Raw genomic sequence first — 19,665 nt, forward strand, 5'->3', positions numbered from 1 at the left:
TTGCGTTTAGCATACAAGATTCACATTCACATTCACACACCATTGATATTTTCATTAATGCAAACCTGGTTCCCAGTCTTCTGGTCCGTAATCCCATGAATATTGACCGTATGAGTTTTCCAAAAGAGGCAGCATTGACTGGATCTAACTTGTGCTCCTGACAGTGACGTAAATAATGGTTGTAAAGGGTACTTCTGGGGAGGCTCACTCCTTCTGCAGTTTCGTAGTTGTCTAAAAGCCATTGGAGCTATATCAAATATGAAAGAGTGAACATATGTAAATTCAGTATTACTCTACTAAAAAAAAAATCTTAACTGTACAACACAGATCTCATATTTTTTATACCACTCTTAAGGCCTTTTTAATACAGTGACTTTGTTTTTCAATCAAATATATTCTCTGTAAGTCTCTTTCAATGCTAGATATGCCATGATGACTTAGTATATTTTAGAATTACAAGGAAATAGGAAAGCTAATTGCATTTGTGACCTCAGATAGATCCACTTTTAAAAATATTTCAGATTCAGTACCATAACAATAACATTTTATGAAGTTATTTGTGCTTTGGAGACAAATTGTTGGAACTCCAAGGAAGTAAAACAATCAATATAATATATATTGACTGCAGGAAAAAAACCTAAAAGGAGTAAGTTACTACATTTTTAATTATGGAATATTATACTATTTATCTTCCCCCAAAATTGAAAAAAAAAAGCAAATGAAAAAAAAACAGTACTTCATTTAATGGAATAGGGTTTATTTTCTTCCAAATACAATGACGAAACTAACAAATATAAGGCAACAAGCAATCTAGATGACATGAAAAATAACTAGTACATCTTTAAAATATTATGGGCCAAGTCCCTTTGTGTTTTAGACTGTTTGCATTTGACCTCAAAGAGAAACAGAATTAGGTTGTTGGGGGGGTTTTAACCATTTAGTTTAATGTAGGATTTTCGTGAGCAATTTTGGTAGAATGTAAGCAGTTCCTAATGCACCATTGTACTTTTGTGTAGAATAATTAGAAATTAAACTTATATTTAAAATGTAGCATTATTCACATGTAAAGGAAAAATGGACTTTCAGGGGAAGATGCAGCTATACCTGGTATGCCAGGAATGTGCACTCCACAGCGGTTCCTGTGGCAACATTGATGGAGGATGGAGCAGAGTGGAGATTCTGCAGCCATGCTCTGTCCTAACACCAGCAGAGATGGGAACTAGGTGGTAATAGAAACTTGTAAGCTGCATAATTGCTACCCTGAGCCAACAGTCTGTCATCCTTTGACAAAGTGCTGCCTTTTGTGCAAACTTTGCTTCATTATAATGAATTTTGATACATTATAATACAAAAACACACCTCCATCTCTAATGCTACCTGCTTCCAAAGTGAGATCACACCTCTTTGAGCATGCTCTTTGAATTCTTTGCGGTATATACCTTTAAAAGTGAAGCGAGAGAATTTTACACCGATAATAATAGAGGTATGTATGACTAGAGTCACTCAAGCTCAACCTTCAAGTTGAAAAATAGTATAAAATGACCCAACAAAGGGGGAATACTGGGGAAGACATCATCATGGACAAGTTGAGGAAAATTCCATCAGCAGATTGCCCTTGACTCCTGGGACTGGTCGACGGGCTGGACGTTTCTTGGGGGGGGGCCCCCCCTCCCCGGATGACTTGCACTGTATTAAGTTCTTCCTCGGGAAAATCAAGGGTCTCTATATAGAGTTACTTTTCACTTTTTACTTTTATATTTTAAAGACAGGCTGTGGTATTCATAAATTTATTGCGCGTTTGTAAAACTTATTATTTGCACATGCTTTTGCAGACAGTGTATTTATCACCAGCAATCCATAAGAACCTGTATATGTTGATTTAATAAACTGCACTGTTTAAGTGGCTAATCGTAACAGTTTTCTCATTGAATGTGACCAAATCCTTCAGTGTGTCCATGTTAGCTCATCAGCATGATTAGACTGAAGGTGCAGTGCGCTATTAGTGCATCCAGAATCGTGATTGTTCAATATATCAAATGTGATCAGACTGAAAGTGGCAAATTGGGCATCACTCAGAATTTAAGCCTAGCCTCACCCAGCCCTTCTAATATCTAAGGGCCAGCTGGAATGCAAGGGTGTTTATGTTCTGCCAAATTGTCTTGCCTTTTAATGAGACACTTTGTATAGAACAAATAGTAACTAAAATACACACAGACCCTAAGAAAAATGGTCACTTAAATGACATTTAAGAGCATAGGAAAACAGCAGAATAAAATGGAAATATTTTTATAGTGGTCATAAGTAAATTATGAGGTTTCAGATTTTTTTTTGATGCTAACATTTTACTTATCTTTTACTCCCTGCCCCCATGGTTTCATATCCCTGGAATTTTCCTTTTATTTCAGCTTGAATAATTCCCAAATCTTGTTTTCTGCTTAATATTCATTTAAGTAGCTGGTGAATGATGCTGCTAAGCCACTATCCACTATCCATCATATTTGAAAAATCATGGCAGTCAGATGAAGCCCCCAATGACTGGAAAAAGGGTAATATAACCCCCATTTTCAAGAAGAGGAAAATGGATGACCCAGGGAACTACAGACCAAACAGTCTCACCTCTGTGCCTGGAAAAATCTTGGAACAGATCCTCCTGGAAGGCATGCTAAGGCACATGAAAAACAACAAGGTGCTTGGTGACAGCCAGCATGGCTTCACTAAGGGCAAATCATGCCTGACCAATTTGGTGGCCTTCTATGATGGGGCTACGGAACTGATGGACAGGGGTAGAGCAGCTGACGTTATCTACCTGGACTTGTGCAAAAGTGTTCAACACTGTCCTGCATGACATCGTTGTCTCTAAATTGGAGAGGCATCAATTTGATAGATAGACCACTGGGTGGATAAAGAACTGGCGGGATGGCCACACACAAAGAGTTGTGGTCAATGGCTCAATGTCCAGCTGGAGACCAGTAACGAGTGGTGTCCCTCAGGGATCGGTGTTGGGACTGGTTCAACAAGTTTGTTAGTGACATGGACAGTGGGATTGAGTGCACCCTCAGCCAGTTTGCCAATAACACCAAGCTGTGTGGTTCGTCTGATAAGCTGGAGGGAAGGGATACTATCCAGAGGGATCTTGACACGCTTGTGAGGTGGGATGATGCCAACCTCATGAAGTTTAACCATGCTAAGTGCAAGGTCCTACACCTGGGTCGGAGCAATCCCAGGCACAGCTACTGGCTGGGCAGAGAAGAGATTCAGAGCAGCCCTGTTGAGAAGGACTTCGGGGTGCGAAAATGGGTGAGAAAATGAACATGAGCCGGCAGTGTGCGCTCGCGACCCTGGAAGCCCACTGTATCCTGGGCTGCATCAAAAGGAACATGACCAGCAGGTCAAAGGAAATGATCCTGTCCCTCTACTCTACTCTCATGAGACCTCACTTAGAGTATTGTGAATAGCTCTGGTATCCTAAACATAAAAAAGACATGGAACTGTTGGAACAAGTCCAGAGGAGGACCACAAGGGTGACTGGGGACTGGTGCAACTCCCGTATGAAGATAGGCTGAGAAAGTTGGGGCTGTTCATCTGGGAGAAGAGAAGGCTGCATGGAGACCTCATGGCAGCCCTCCAGTATCTGAAGGGGGCTATAGGGATGCTGGGGAGGGACTATTCGTTAGGGACTGTAGTGATAGGACAAGGGGTGATGGGTTAAAACTTAAACGGGGGAAGTTTAGATTAGATATAATGAGGAAGTTTTTTACTGTGCGGGTAGTGAGGCACTGGAACAGGTTGCCCAAAGAAGTTGCGAATTCTCCATTCCTGGTGGTGTTCAAGGCCAGGTTGCACAGAGCCTTGGGTGATATGGTTTAGTGCGTGGTATCCCTGCCCATGGCAGGGGGCTTGGAACGAGATGATATTAAGGTCCTTTCCAACCCTAACCATTCTATGATTCTAAGTACATTTTACTAATGATCTGTATTTGACAGATATTCTTTCAACTGCAGCTTGGTATTAGCCAACAGTGGCAAAGCAAAACTCAATCTAAGTACAAAAATAAGGATTTTTTTCTAGAATGAAGATATTTAGTAACAAAAACTCAAAGTGATTGAAGTGAGGTTACAGACTGAAGAGTGCCAATATCTTAATACCATATAAAAAGGTAAATAATATGCAGATATGATAAAGTTATTGCAAACAGCTTCAAACATATTTTTGTATTTGCAGAAATCTAATTCTAAAATTGGAATGTGCTTAGGTTTTTTTCTCTCTTGTTGATTTATGGCATTGAAAATATTGGAATGGTATCTAAAGGTTTACACAGAACAGGTAAATTGATTCCAACTTCAATATTTACAAAACATGAGATTATAAATTAAGTAATTCAGTTGCATGAAGAAAGAAATCAGGAAAGGAAATAAAATTGAAAAAGATGAACAAGCATTAACTTAGGCAACAAAATGACAGTTTAAGGAAGAAGATAGGACTAAAACCATATTTACTGTCCTTATTTGAGTCCTAATTCAATAAACATTTTAAAAATATGGAAAACACCCACTAAGTTTGATTTGGGTTACATTAATTTATTCTGACATGACTGAGGCTAGGAAAGAACAATTATCATAGCAAGATGCATGAAGATATTTTTTTTCTTCACAAAATCAACAATAGATCCCTCAATTTACCTTTCAGTAGCTTTGAAAATACCTCAAAACAGTTAAGAAAAATCAGGATTCGTCTACCATAACAGACAGATGCAAATCTCATTATGAGGAAGATCATGGAATCATGGAATCATAGAATGTTTTGGATTGCACCTGCCATGGGTAGGGACACCTTTCGCTATCGGGTCACTCAAAGCCCTATCCAAACTGTCCTTGAACTCTTCCAGGGATGGGGCATCCACGACTTTTCTGGCAACCTGTTCCAGTGTCTCACCACCCTCATTGTAAAGAACTTTCTTTATGAGGTCCAATCTAAACCTACCCTCTTCCAGTTTTAAACCATTGCCTCTTGTCCTGTGTCCTGGGTTCAGCAGTAGCAGTCATTTTTCTCCTTCTTAGTTGCTGGTGCAGTGCTGTGTTTTTTGCTTTCATCTGGGAACAGTGCTGATAACACACCAATGTTTTTAGTTGTTGCTAAGTAATGCTTACTCTGACCAAGGATTTATTCAGTCTCATGCTTTGCTAGTGAGGAGGGGCACAGGAAACCAGGAGGAAACAGAGACAGGACACCTGACCCAAATTAGCCAAAGGGATATTCCATACCACAGCACATCATGCCCAGTATATAAACTGGGGAGTTACCCAGAAGGCCCAGATTGCTGCTCAGGTCAGGCTGGGTATTGGTCAGCAGGTGGTGAGCAATTGTATTCTCTCCCTTATTGTTATTTCCCTTATCATTATTATTATTGGTGGTAGTAGTAGTAGTTTTATATTATACCTTAGTTACTGGACTGTTCTTATCTCAACCCATGGGATTTACATTTTTTTTTTATTCTCCTCCCTATCACTCTGGGAGGGGGGGGGGGGGGGAGTGAGCGAGTGGCTGCTTGGTTCTGAGTTACCTTCTGGCCTTAAACCATGACATCCTGTTACTAAAGGCCCTGGTAAAAATTCTCTCTCCATCTTTCTTAGTTTAAATATTGAAGGGCCACAGCAAGGTTACCCTGGAGCCTTCTCTTCTCTAGGCTGAACCACCTCACCTCTCCCAGCCTGTGTTCTTTCTAGCCCTTTGATCATTTTTTGTGACCTTCCTCTAACCAACTCTATATCACTATCTTTCCTTGTCCACCAATGCAGTCCCTCCATCATAGAAGGCCACTAGATTAGTCAGGCATGATTTGCCCTTGCTGAAGCCATGTAGGCTGTCTCTAATCACCTCCCTGTCTCCCTTACTTTTACTTAATTCCCAGGAGGATCTGTTCCATTGTCTTTTAACTAGATTATTACACAGGAAATAGGGGAATACAGTTTTCTGATGCAGAAAAGCTTGTCCTTTAATTCTTATTGGCTTCAGCGTGAAGATTTTGGACTTCCTTGTGAGATTCAAGGCAGACATCAATTCTTTGTACACCTAAATTTTAAAACTTTTTATTGGCATTTTGCAAAAAAAATTATCAACCATTTAATTATTATAATATAAATATTTTAGCATATTTCTAGGTTGTTTTAACATCCAAACAATTATTTTAAAAACATCCAGAATGAATTTCTTCATATTTTACAGAATTCATCTAACTTTATCATTTTCTAAGAAAAATAAATTCTCTTCCAAGAAATTGTACTGGTTTCTGCTGTCTTTTTCTACCATGATGATAAACTGAGAAAAATTTTGGCTTTTGCTTCCATAGTACCACATTCTTGGAGGGGTGGGAAGTGTGTGTCAACAAATCAAAATATACTAATACATTCATATCACAATCAGTATTTACATTTCTGTGGTAAAAGAATACAAGAATCTGAAAAAAGTAAGCTTATGTTGTTTAGTAAGGTTGAGAATCAAAAAGGATGCAATAGGTATAGAGATTTAGCAGCATTAAAAAATACAAAACTATTTCCAGAAACCAAAGAAAAAAACGTGTTGTTTGTATAACATTTCAAAAAAGACTAGCACTGCTTAAAAATAAACTGAAGATTAAACTTTGAGCCTTTCTCCTTTACCTAAATGTTATATTTAATGGCTTTACATTAAAATCTGCAGAACAGGCACATACGTTAAGCTGTGTTAACACACTACAGAACCTAGAAATGTACAATATTTCATGACAACGTGACAAAATAGTGACAGAAGATGTAAATTGCAAGCAACTAAAATGGAAAGATTAAAAGCAAAAAGTAGCACTAAATTAAAACAAACAATTACAGGCAGTCTAAGTATGCAGAACAAGTTTTCATGAAAGAGACAACTTACATGACTGTTGAGAAGAGAGCTTCTGTGAGTAGAAAGACCATCAGAATTTTGTAGTGTCTCAATCGCCATTTCAATCTGATAATAGATGTCATTAAAAATGACTTAAGACAGTAAAAAAGGATGATCATAAAAAGTATAGATTGCCTTAAAATCTACAGAAATACCTAGTTCACTCATGGCTAAAGTATATTTCCTGCTTAAAGGCCTCATCCTGAAGTCACTATAAGGGCAAACCTCACCAGCGAAGTCAGGGAGGCATTTTGATTCCATATATACTACAGGATCCCACTTCCAAAGTCCAATTTAACTTCCCCCTTGCTCATGAAAGAAGAGAAGTGGATTTACCAGTAAGCTACATTGCAAACTGTAACAATTGCTGAATAATCATTCTTAATAGAAGAAAAAAAGTCAGAATGATATTCTAAGAAAGGTCTCAGCGTTTCTTCCTCCAAGTATTTGAGAAAAACCTGTGCACACTCTTCAGAGAATGTGAATTAGAATAAAAATTTCTGGTCTCTGTAACCAGGGAGTAAAATCTCAGTCATTCAGTAGTTTTCATTGGACAGGATATCATCCCTACAGCCTGTCAGAGCATTCCTTGAATATCCAGAGCTCTCAAAGCAAATGAAAATTGAAGGTTTACACAGACAGCAAGATCCATCCTTAAAAAAAAACCCAATAAAATAAAACACACAAACAAAAAAAACCCCACACAGATGGGTTTAGAATAATACTTTTAAAAGAAAAAGTATTATATATCACTAATTATACAGTAGTATTACTTCTATTACAAATGTGTAGAGACAACCATACCCATTCCCATTGTTTCCCTCCATATTAATACATCTTTTGATTAATTCTATGAGAGCATAAGAATAAAATTGCAGTCTAACTGTAGTTTAGCTGCAGAGCTAGAATAGCAAAAAACATTGAAAGTGATAGAGACAATAGGATGTACAGTAAAAGAAGGCACATCATTAGCCACATTAAATGGAATTAAAAAAACCCAAAACAAACCACAAAAGCAATGGAAAAACATCTGTACATTTTAAACCACATATTCCCACTGTAGACAGTTTTAAAATAAGTCTTCCATATCCTTCTTTAATTATTACAGTATTATCCAAAGTTTATGCTGGTAAATTACACTACTAAAATGAGTACACTCAATATACAGCACAAAACTGGAAAATAATTCAGACTATATTTCAATTAGTCCAAAACCACAATTTGTTTTCCCTTTTTTATAAGCTAATAAACTAGTGCTTTACTCAGTAGTTCTCAGTGAAGAAGGAAGTCTTTCTTACAACTGTCTAATGTTAGAAATATAAGCTTTTTTTTGAAAGCATACATGTATCTGATTGGTATGTAAAAAAAATACTTCAATATTACAAAAATAATGTTTAAATCCAGATTTGGATTAAATCCAAATGTCAGCTAGTCTTCAAAAAGGACAAGGAGGAGGACCCTGGGAACTACAGGTCAGTCAGCCATACTGTAATGTCTTATCCTGAAGGCCATCTTTAAGCATGTGGAAGACGAGAAAGTAATCAGGAGTAGTCAGCATGGATTCACCAAAGGGAAATCATGCTTAACCAGCCTGATTGCCTTCTATGATGGAATAACTGTCTGGATAGATGAAGGAAGATCAGTTGATGTTGTCTACCTGGACTTAACCAAGGCTTTCAACGCTGCCTCTATGACATTATCATAGGCAAGCTCAGGAAATGCAGGCTGAATGAGTGGATGATGGGGTGGATTAAGAACTGGCTGAATTGCAGGTCTCAGAGGGTTGTGATCAGTGGTACAGAGTCTAGTTGGAGACTGGTAACTAGCAGTGTCCTCCAAGGGTCAATACTGAGTCCAGTATTGCTTAATTTGTTCATCAGCAACTTGGATGAAGGGCTAAAGTGCCTCCTCAGCAAGTTTGCTGAAGATATAAAACTGGAAGGAGTGGCTGATACCCCAGAGTGCTGTGCTGTCAGTCAGAAGGATCTAGACAGGCTGAAGAGATGGGTAGAGACAAGCCTTTTGAAATTCAGCAAAGGCAAGTTCAGGATTCTGCATCTATGGAGGAATAACATGATGCACCAGTACAGCATGGGGGCTCACCTGCTGGACAGTAGCTTTGTGGAGAAGGACCTGGGGGTCCTGGTGGACAAATTGTCCACTGATTTGGAGAATCAATGTCTCACTATGAGCCAGCAATGTGCCCTTGTAGCCAAGAAGGTCATTGGTATCCTGAGCTGTATTAGGAAGAGCATTGCCATCAGTTTTGGGAGGTATTCCTCCCTCTCTACTCAGCCCAAATGATGCCTCACCTGGAGTACCGTGTCCAGTTCTGGGCTCCTCAGTATGAGAGAGACACAGAGCTCCTGGAGCTACTAGAATGATTAAGGGTCTGGAGCATCTCTCATATAAGAAAAGGCTGAATGAGCTAGGCCTGTTCATCCTAGAGAGGGGAAGGCTCAGGGGGGATCTGATCAATGTGTATATATATCTGAGGGAGGGTGCAAAGAGGATGGTGCCAGACTCTTCTTGGTGCCATGCGATAGGACAAGAGGCAACAGGCATAAACTACAACACAGGAAGTTCCACATGAACATGAGGAGGAACTCATTTATATTATTATACTGGTTTTTTCTCAACCCATGAGTTTTCTCACTTTTACAACTGTTACAACAGTTCTGTCCCCCATCCCACTTGGGGGGGGGGGGGGGGGGGGTGAGCAAGCAGCTTCAGGGTGCTTAGTTTCTTGCTGGGGTTAAACGATGACGGCAATCACTTAATACTTTTCACATACAGAAAGTTAAACTAAATGTATATATTTGTAAGACAAAGCCATACAATACTGATTCTGCCAACATAATATGCTTTTTGCTACAGAAATATGTCAGCACACAGGAACATCATAGTGACTAAGAAACTATCTCCAAAAAAATGAACATAGTTCTGAAGTACTTACTGTAGCTGGGGAGGCCCGCGTTGTATGAGTCACTGAATGACCAGAATTTTCCATTGAATTGCCAATAAGATAGGTCCCTCCTGAGCTGCTAATGAACTGTCCTCCTGCAACACCCATCTGAATCCCTCCGGTGGCCACCATACTATGAGAGGAGACCACTGTAGTTGCCTGTGCAGAGCTTCCTTGAGTATCGAAGTAATTTCCCCCAGTGTTTTGGCTATACATCTGGGTTTCCGTGTAAGGGTAAGTTGTTTGACTTCAGGAAGAGAAAACAAAAGAAGAAGTAGTTACTTATGTAGATTGTTTAAGCAAGGGAAACATCATTGTAGAAAAAAGCATATGGTTGCAATAACAAAACTCAACAGGATTGGCAAATAAACCCTGCCTCCACACAAAATAAATTTCATATGTTAAAGTACCGAGTAATTAACATGGACTGACTGCTAAAATCAGTATTCATTAAAAGTCACAGAAAGTGTTTTGATTACCATCTGAAGAAGGGTAAAGTATGACAAGAATTGAAGACATGAGAGGAAGATGACATTCGTGTATTAATAAATTATACAGGAATTTCTAAAACAGTTCTAACTTTTAAAATCCTATGGTCAAAGCCGTATCTTTATTTAGATGCCATTTATTTTGCATACCATGGTCCCAGTTTCAGTTGGGAGTGTTCTTTCTAGTAGCTGGTGCAGTGCTGTGTTTTATTTTTATGCTGAGAATAATGTTGATAACACACTTGACACAAGAACCTGGGAGGGGGCACAGCCAGGACAGCTGACCTAAACTGGCCAAAAGGATATCCCATACCACAAAGCTTCATGATCAGTATATAAACTGAATTAGCCAGAAGGGATCGATTGCTGCTTGGAACAGGCTGGGTATCGGTCAGAGGGTGGTTGTCATGGTTTAACCCCAGCCAGACAGCTTGTGCACTCATTCCCAGTGAGTGATGCCAGGCTGGAAGCAAACAAGGCCCACGTTCCACCCCCCCCTCCCCAGGGGTATGTACCTCAAGGGGATTCTTAACATGAGCCATCAGTGTGCGCTTGCAGCCCAGAAAGCCAACCGTACCCTGGGCTGCATCAAAAGCAGCGCGCCCAGCAGGTCGAAGGAGGTGATCCTGCCCCTTTATTATGCTCTTGTAAGACCTCACTTGGAGTATTGTGTACAGTTCTGGTGTCCTCAGCATAAAAAGGACATGGATCTGTTGGAACAAGTCCAGAGGAGGACAACGAGAATGATCAGGGGACTGGAGCACCTCCCATATGAAGATCGGCTGAGAAAGTTGTGGCTGTTCAGCCTGGAGAAGAGAAGGCTGCGTGGAGACCTCATAGCAGCCTTCCAGTATCAGAAGGGGGCATATAAGGATGCTGGGGAGGCACTCTTCATTAGGAACTGTAGAGACAGGATAAGGGGCAATGGGCTAAAACTTAAACAGGGGAAGTTTAGATTGGATATAAGGAGGAATTTCTTTCCTGTTAGGGTAGTGAGGCACTGGAATAGGTTGTCCAGGGAGGTTGTGAATGCTTCATCCCTGGCAGTGTTCAAGGCTAGGTTGGACGAGGTCTTGGGTAATATGGTTTAGAGCAATGTCGTGGTTTAACCCCACCCAGACAGCTTGTTACCCACTCCCCCCCCTTTCTTGCCCTCCCCCTACTCCTGGAGGTACGGAGAGGAGAATCAGAAAGAATGCACCTCCCACGGGTTGAGATAAGAACAGTTTAGTAACTAAGGTATAACACAAATCACTACTGCTACCACCAATAATAGTAATGATAAAGGAAATAACAAGGGAAGAGAATACAACACCCCATCACCAGGTGACCGATAACTTGCCCCCCCAGCCCAACCAAGCACCGACCGATACCTCCTCCAACGCTGCAGTCCACTCTAGCTTTTTCGGGTAACTCCCAGTTCCCTCCTGGGCATGACGTGCTGTGGTATGGAATACCTCTTTGGTCAGTTTGGGTCAGGTATCCTGTCTCTGATTCCTCTCAGCTTCCCTCCTCCCTGGCAGAGCATGAGGCTCACAAAGTCCTTGGCCAAACCAAAACATCATTGTTATCAGCTCTGTTCCCAGATGAAAGTCAAAACACAGCACTGCACCAGCTACCAAGAAGGAGAAAAATGACTGCTACTGCTGAACCCAGGACAGCAAGGTGTCCCTGCCCATGGCAGGGGGGTTGGAACTTGATGATCTCAAGGTCCTTTCCAACTCTAACTATTCTATGATTCTATGATTCTAGTCTATGCCAAGGATGCACGGAGCCTCTGGACCAGTCACATTAGGGTGCTTTTGCCACTCTCTCCCAGTCAGGCTGATTTCAGCCTCCAGTACAGTCAACTCTTGGGATCCTCCTGTCACTCCAGAAATATAGATGGGTTCCACCCCTTGACAGCTTGATGGCATCAGGGTACACTGTGCACCGGTATCTACTAGAGCCTAATACTTCTGTGGGGCTGATCCACACAGTCCAGTAAATACAATTGTCCCCTACCTCCACCTGGCTGGAGGCAGGGCCCCTCTCATAGTCATCACAAAGTAGGACACTTAAGTCATGTTGAAAGGGATTATTTTTAGTTATCACAGGAGCTGGAGTAAAATCAGCTCTTCCACTCCACCTGGGAAACTGCTCAAAAGAGACTGAAGCCGTAGCTCTCATGGGACGATCAGTCTTGGCCTTTGCTCCTCTTTTCAATTCACCCGTTCCTCCAAGACTGAAGTGGGTTTTCCATCCCACTTTGTCATGTTTTCTCCATGATACCGCAGGTAAAACCATAGGGTAGACCATGGCGTATACCTCTTGTATCTCCTCTCTCGAACAGTGGGACGCCTTTTGTTAATAGCTGAAACGTGTGTTGGTACACGCGAGGAGCTGGATAAGTCAGGTATATCGTCCCTCAATTGTTTGAGATCCTGGGACAGTTTTTCCACAGCTGAGATGATGGAAGGGGTGAGACTGTCTTCGAACTCGCGGAGTTTATGAACCATTTCATCCACTGTTAGTGGTACTACGTCATTCCAGGTTACTGTTGCCAATGAATGGGCATATGATGATGGTGCATTCCGTGTAAGTTTTCGCCACATGGGTTGTGTACATTCGACTTCATCTGGATCTATGGGTATATTCCCGTTATTCGGCTTGATGTGATAGATCATCTCTACGATGGCTGATTCTCTCAGAGACTGGATGCCTTTGTCTATAGTAGTCCACTTGGCCGAACGACTCATAACATTGTCCTTGTATGGAAACCTTTCTTTCACAGCTGCCAAGAGCCACCTCCAAAGACTGAGGGACTTTTTCTCTCTTGCAATTGCTTTGTCAATTCCCCCTTCTCTAGCAAGTGATCCCAGCTGCTTGGCTTCTGTACCTTCTAGTTCGTGACCATCGGCCCCATTGTCCCAGCATCGGAGCAACCAGGTGATGATGTGCTCCCCTGGTTGACGGGTAAAATCTTTTCGCATATTCCGTAGCTCGGTTGAGGTCCGAAGTCGAGAAGTCACCTCTCCTTCTTCTTCATCATGTGATGATGACTCTTGATCAGGTTCTGGATCAGGTAGTGAATACATTGTTTCTTCATCTTGCTTTAACCTTCTTGCCTCCTTTTTGCTTTTTCTCTTGCGTACAGGGGCAACCGATATTGGTACGAATTGGTCCTCTGGTTTAGTTGCAGTGATTATCACTGTGGTTTGAGTAGCGACTGTACTTGTTGCTGGGGGGGGTGTGGCTGCTGTGCTTGGAGCTGGGATAGCTGTGCTGTCTGTTGCAGTCAAAGTTTGAGTAGCTGCTGTACTTGCCGCTGGGGTAGCTGTGCTGTTCATTGCAGCCAAAGTTTGAGTAGCGACTGTACTTGTTGCTGGGGGTGGTGTAGCTGTTGTACTTGGAGCTGGAGTAACTGTACTGACTGTTGCTTTGCCCTCAGATCCAGCGACATTATTTTTCCATTTGAAGGTGCTGGAAAGCATTGAACATGGCCCTGTAAGCATAGGCCAAGCCCCAGCATGATGCCATGATTTGTCCGTCTCTGGTATGGCCAGAATGACCACACACCTCATTTAAGTGTTTTACTAATTCTTCTGGATTTTGCAGTTGTTCTGTGGTGAAATTCCGAAGTACTGGAGGGGCCCACTGACCTAGATACTTGCCCATACTGTCCCACACACCCTGCCACTCATGACTGTCCAGCCTCAGAGAAAATCTCTTGGTCCTCCTACTTCGTCATTTAACCCCAGACAAGACCCAAACCTGACTCTGCTTAACTTCTGAAAACAGATGAAATAGTTGTGGGCAAAATACACTCTGTATACGTGCCAACATGGTGATCCCCATCACAATCAGCAAACAAGTCTCAACAGCATTAAGAGGCCATTCAAAACTCTCAAATGATGCTGTAAATGCTCTGGGGGGAGGACTCCGAGGGTAAAAGAATGTCTCCTTCACAGGTTGACCACCCGAGAAGGAGAAAAAAGATGTGTAATTGCTAAGCACTCCTATTATATACCTCCCAACGTATAAAGGTGGTGACCATACTGGGAACATAAGCCAGATAAGTTTCATGATCAATAATTCTATTGCATTACAGGTCATTACCATAAAGTACAATGAGACAAAAACTTTAGCCCAAGCCCCACACTTGAAAAACACTAATACAGCAAATACCAGATGGAAGTAAGGTACGATATACTGAAACTGTGAGATCAAGAGGAACAACTTTGAGAGCCAATAAATCAGCATTGTGAAGAGTGCCTATTAATCCGGTCAGATCTGTCGTTATCTCAACCCCTTCGTGCCCCACGCTGGGTGCCAAAAAGAACTGTTGTGGTTTAACCCCAGCCAGACAGCTTGTGCACTCACTCCCAGTGAGTGGTGCCAGGCTGGAAGCAATCAAGGCCCACATTCACCCCCCCCTCCCCAGGGGCTGCCCCCCCTTCCCCGCTCCCAGAGGGATGGGGAGGAGAATTGAAAGAATGCAACTCCCACGGGCTGAGATAAGAACAGTCCAGCAACCAATGTACAAGACAAATCACCACCGCTACCACCACTAACAACGATAAGAGATAGTAGCAAGGGAAAAGAGTACAGTACCACGCGCCGAACAACGAGTCCGACGCAGCAGACCCCCTGTCCTTCCAGGTCAATCCCAGTTCCCCCCTCGGCATGACGTGCTGTGGTATGGAATACCTCTTTGGTCAGTTTGGGTCAGGTGTCCTGTCTCTGCTTCCTCCCGGCTTCCCTTCCTCCCTGGTAGAGCATGAGGCTCACAAAGTCCTTGGCCAAACCAAAACATCATTTTTATCAGCTTTGTTCCCAGCCCGAAAGTCAAAACACAGCACTGCACCAGCTACCAAGAAGGAGAAAAAATGACTGCTACTGCTAAACCCAGGACAGTGGTGAGCAGTTGTATTGTGCATCACTTGTGCTTGTTTTCTGAATTCTCATTTACCTTTTTTGCTGTTGTTCCCTATTATTATTACTACTATTTTTATTGTTTTTTTTTCTATTGTCACATTTTATTTGATTTAAATTATTAAAATTTTAATCTCAGCTGGTGGGTTTTACATTCTTCCAATTCTCTTCCTCATCCCACCTGTGGAGTGTGGCAGGGTATGGGGAATTGAGCAAGCAGCTGTGTGGTACTTAGGTGTTGTCTGGGTTTAAATCATGACAGCATGTTAAAACAAATTTCTTATAAACATTAACTGTATTGATTTAATACTTGCTGGTCACAATTTTATTTTACTTGTTCTCAGAATTGTGTTATGTAACACACTGATGTATATACTCCCTGTGGTGGTGTTTATTACCTCTGTGAGTTGGATTAATATTATTGCTTTAGCATATTGTGTAACACTGGCATGTAGTATGATAAAATTATTGGTTGTGAGACCAATCTGGGATTTGTACTCAGCATTGCCATCATCTATATTCTTCAGAAGTCATGTAAAAGGACTCGGAAGCCCGCAGCATGACGAAAGGCTGAGAGAACAGGGTTTGTTCAGCCTGGAGAAAAGAAGGCTGAGGGGAGACATTATGACCAGTATTTAAAGGGGGGATAAACAGAAGACACACATTCCCTTTTTACAGGGTATCAAATGAAAAAGAAAACAGGTAATGGGTACAAGAGGAAATGGGTACCCAAGAGGTGAGTGAGACATCAGAAACAGGTGAGAGAGAGATGAGAGAGGCTCAAGAGTCGAGATCACTGGCCTTCCTAGGCATTTCATGGGTCCCCTACTCACTGGCTAGTCCAGACTGATGTTCACTACCAAACATGCACACTCTTGCCCCCCGGACACTCCATATTTGCAAGTCCTCCTGGGCATACCAGCAGAGACCCTTGCCTGCCTGATACCCTGGCCCAGACCTGAGGTCCCTGCTACTTGCAAACTAGTCCAGCTTGAAATTTGATAGTGAATGCACATGCATACCCCCATGTAATGCACACCAGGTTTGGGGAAGATACAGATACTTGCCTTCCTCCAGCAGCCAGCACCAGCCACACAGACTGACCCACAGTCCTCCTCCAGCTGCCTACACTGAGACCCATGCTCACCTCACTGACACCAATCTGCCTGCCCAGTAACTGTTTTTTGGGACCCACACTGTTCCCAACACAGTGACTAGAGGTTACAGACTCCCACTCACTCCAGTAGCTGACACCACAGGCCAGGGATATCAGCAGCTCTGGTCTGATTCCCGTAGTTGGCACCAAATTCGGTCATGCCCCCAGTAGCTGGCAGTCTAGACACAAAGTCTGTAGCACCCTCACTAGGTCCGACAGATTATTATTTGCACCTACTGTTCCAAGTAGGTTCTAATGATACTGTAATGAGGCTCTAAAAAGATTACATGGTCAATAGGCCCACTAAAGTGCCTCTATAACAATGCACGCAGCATGGGTAACAAACAGGAGGGCTTGGAAGCCATTGTGCAGCTGGAAAGCTATGATCTAATCGCTATTGCTGAAATGTGGCGGAACAAACCGCACACCAAGAGTGAATCAATTGATGACTATGAACCATTCAAAAGGGACAGGCAATGAAGGAGCCTGGGGGTGGGGGTGGGGGGGGGGTGGGGTGGGCATCGGCTTAAAAAGATGGATTGACTGCACAGAGCTACCATTGAAAAATAGCAATGAACAGATTGAGACCTTGTGGATAAAAATAAGAGAACAGCCAACCAAGGAAACCTCGTGGTTGGTGTTTACTACAGGCACTCTGATCAAGGGGAGGATGTTGATGAAACATTTGCATCCTTACTTCAACTACAGGAAGCATCACACTTGCTGGCTCTGATCCTCCCGGGGCACGTCAATCACCCTGAGACGGGAAATCTCTCTTCCACATCTCTCAGGCCCCTGAACCTCAAGGCAGGGGGGACTGGGGGAATGGAGTCCCTCCCATCATAGGAGAAGAGCAGGTTCAAGACCACCTGAGGAACCCAAACATACAGAGGTCCATGGGACCCAACGAGATTCATGCCAGTGTCCTGAGGGAATTGGCTGATATAGTTGCCAAGTCATTCTACGCTATATTTTAAAAGTCATAGCAGTCAGGAGGACCCTGGGAACTACCCACCAGTCAGCCTCACCTCCGTGCCTGGTAAGATCATGGAGCAGATCCTCCTGGAAGATATGTCGAGGCATATGGATGACAGGGAGGTGATTAGAGACAGCCAACATGGCTTCAGCAAGGGCAAATCGTGCCTGACTAATCTAGCGGCCTTCTACGCTGTGGTGACTGCATCAGTGGACAAGGGAAGAGCTATGGATGTCATCTACCTGGACTTCTATAAGGCCTTTGATGTGGTCCTCCACAACATTCTTGCTGCTAAATTGGAGAAATACGGGTTTTATGAATGGACTGTTAGATGGATAAGAACCTGGCTGGATGGCCACATCCAAAGAGTTACAGTCAATGGCTCAATGTCCAAATGGAAACCAGTCATGAGTGGTGCCCCTCAGAGGTCTGTGCTGGGACCAGTACTGTTTAATATATCAATGAACGACACAGCAGGATTGACATGCTGGACGGAAGGGATGCCATCCAGCAGGACCTTGACACACTTGAGAGGTGGGCAATCCCAGGCACAGCTACAGGTTGGGCGGAGAAGTGATTCAGGGCAGCCGTGCAGAGAAGGACTTGGGGGTGTTGGTCGATGAGGACCGAACATGAGCCGGCTTCAGTGTGCGCTCGCTCCAATGGAAATGGGCCAGAGATGTCAAAAACTACATGAAAGGGTTCTTCAGGTACAGGAGAAACCCACATTGGAGATATTCAAGGCCCGCCTGGACAAGTTCCTGTGTGATGTACTCTAGGTTACCCTGCTCTTGCAGGGGGGTTGGACTAGATGATCTCTTGAGGTCCCTTCCAGTCCTTGGGATTCTGTGATTCTGTGATTCTGCTGTTAAGCGGGAGAGGCAAATTAGTCGCAAACGAGGCTGAAACCGTGTCCTGGGGCTGCATCAAAAGAAGCATGACCAGCAAGTCAAAGGAGGTGATCCTGCCCCTCTATTCTGTTCTCATGAGACACCACTTGGAGTACCGAGTACAGTTCTGGTGTCCCAACATAAAAAGAACGTGGAGCTGTTGGAGCAAGTCCAGAGGATGATCAAGGAACTGGAGCACCTCCCATATGAAGACAGGCTGAGAAAGTTGGAGCTGTTCACCTGGGAGAAGAGAAGGCTGTGTGGAGACCTCGTAGCAGCCTTCCAGTATCTGAAGGGAGCCTACAAGCATGCCGGCGGGGCACTCTTCATCAGGGACTGGAGCCATAGGACAAGGGGTTAAGGGTTCAAACTTAAACAGGGGAAGTTCAGGTTAGATATCAGGAAGAAGTTCTTTACAGTTAGGGCGATGAGGAACTGGAACAGGTTGCCCAACCAAGTGGTAAATGCTCCATCCCTGGCAGTGTTCAAGGCCAGGTTGAACGGAGTCTTGGGTGACATGGTTTAGTGCGTGGTATCCCTGCCCATGGCAGGGGGATTGGAACTAGATGATCTTAAGGTCCTTTCCAACCCTAACCAATCTATGACTGATTCAGTCAGCTGATCGGAGCTAGCCCAGCTAGAGCCGCAGCTGGCACGCTTCAGCAACTGCGAGGTTCAACAGAGATTAGGAAAATCAGAGGGGATAGCGCAGAGGCATCGCACTTCCCGACATCTCCCGATCCCCGAAGCCCCAGCAGCCCTTGCGAGAGAGCGGCTGATGTGGCGGGGGGTGTTCCCACGGTGACAGCGACCACCCCCCTGCCCCTTGCCTTGAAAGAGCCTCTGAGAGGTGCAGGGAGGAACAAGTAGGTTGTGTTGCTGACCCTGTTGCTGGTGTCCCAGACTGCTGACCAATATGGTCGCCTCCAGAAAGAGAGCTTGCAGTAATAAGACTGTAGCAACTCAGAGACCCCATCCCAAACCGTGGCTGTTCAGGTCTCTGGATGCAGGGAGTGCCAGAGCCGCCTGCTGCCGGGGGAGGGAGGACAGCATTCCACCTGTGTGAGGTGTGAGCAGGTAGAATATCTGCTTAGCTTTGTGGCAAAACTTAAGGAGGAAGTTGAGACGCTGAGGACCATCAGGGATTGTGAAAGGAAGATCGACTGCTGGAGTAACTCCCTGGTCTGCCATTTGGAACGGTTCCAGGGAGATACCCCCCAAAAGGGGATGGTCCCCCTGCCCTCTCAGACAGAGGGGGATGGCCCGAGACAGCCCCTGCCCTGTAGCTGTCGCGCAGAGGTAAGGGACAAAAAAGACAACAAGGGTTGGAAGAGAGTTCCAGTTCAGCGTCATGGGCAACC

At 43.5% G+C, this 19,665-nt stretch overlaps 1 protein-coding gene across 2 annotated transcripts in view; it reads right to left on the reverse strand.

Annotated features, from left to right (window-relative positions):
• Positions 1 to 10,265, reverse strand: part of LOC133211660 (transcription factor RFX3-like) — a 72,882-nt gene extending 62,617 nt beyond the window's left edge. The window contains exons 1-3 of one of the 2 annotated variants that reach the window (XM_061352223.1): positions 9,872 to 10,265; positions 6,907 to 6,981; positions 66 to 247 (exon numbers count right to left, since the gene is read on the reverse strand). In XM_061352223.1, the coding sequence (XP_061208207.1) occupies positions 66 to 247; positions 6,907 to 6,981; positions 9,872 to 10,096 (482 nt within the window). In that variant the 5' untranslated portion in view covers positions 10,097 to 10,265. The remainder of the gene's footprint in view (positions 1 to 65; positions 248 to 6,906; positions 6,982 to 9,871) is intronic. The other variant, XM_061352224.1, reaches the window with a different exon arrangement.
• Positions 10,266 to 19,665: the final 9,400 nt, after the last annotated feature.

This window comes from Neopsephotus bourkii, unplaced genomic scaffold, assembly GCF_033783945.1.
Source record: "Neopsephotus bourkii isolate Nb327-2 ecotype Australia unplaced genomic scaffold, CSIRO-AGI_Nbou_v1 NB_639, whole genome shotgun sequence".
NCBI classification, from domain to species: domain Eukaryota; kingdom Metazoa; phylum Chordata; class Aves; order Psittaciformes; family Psittacidae; genus Neopsephotus; species Neopsephotus bourkii.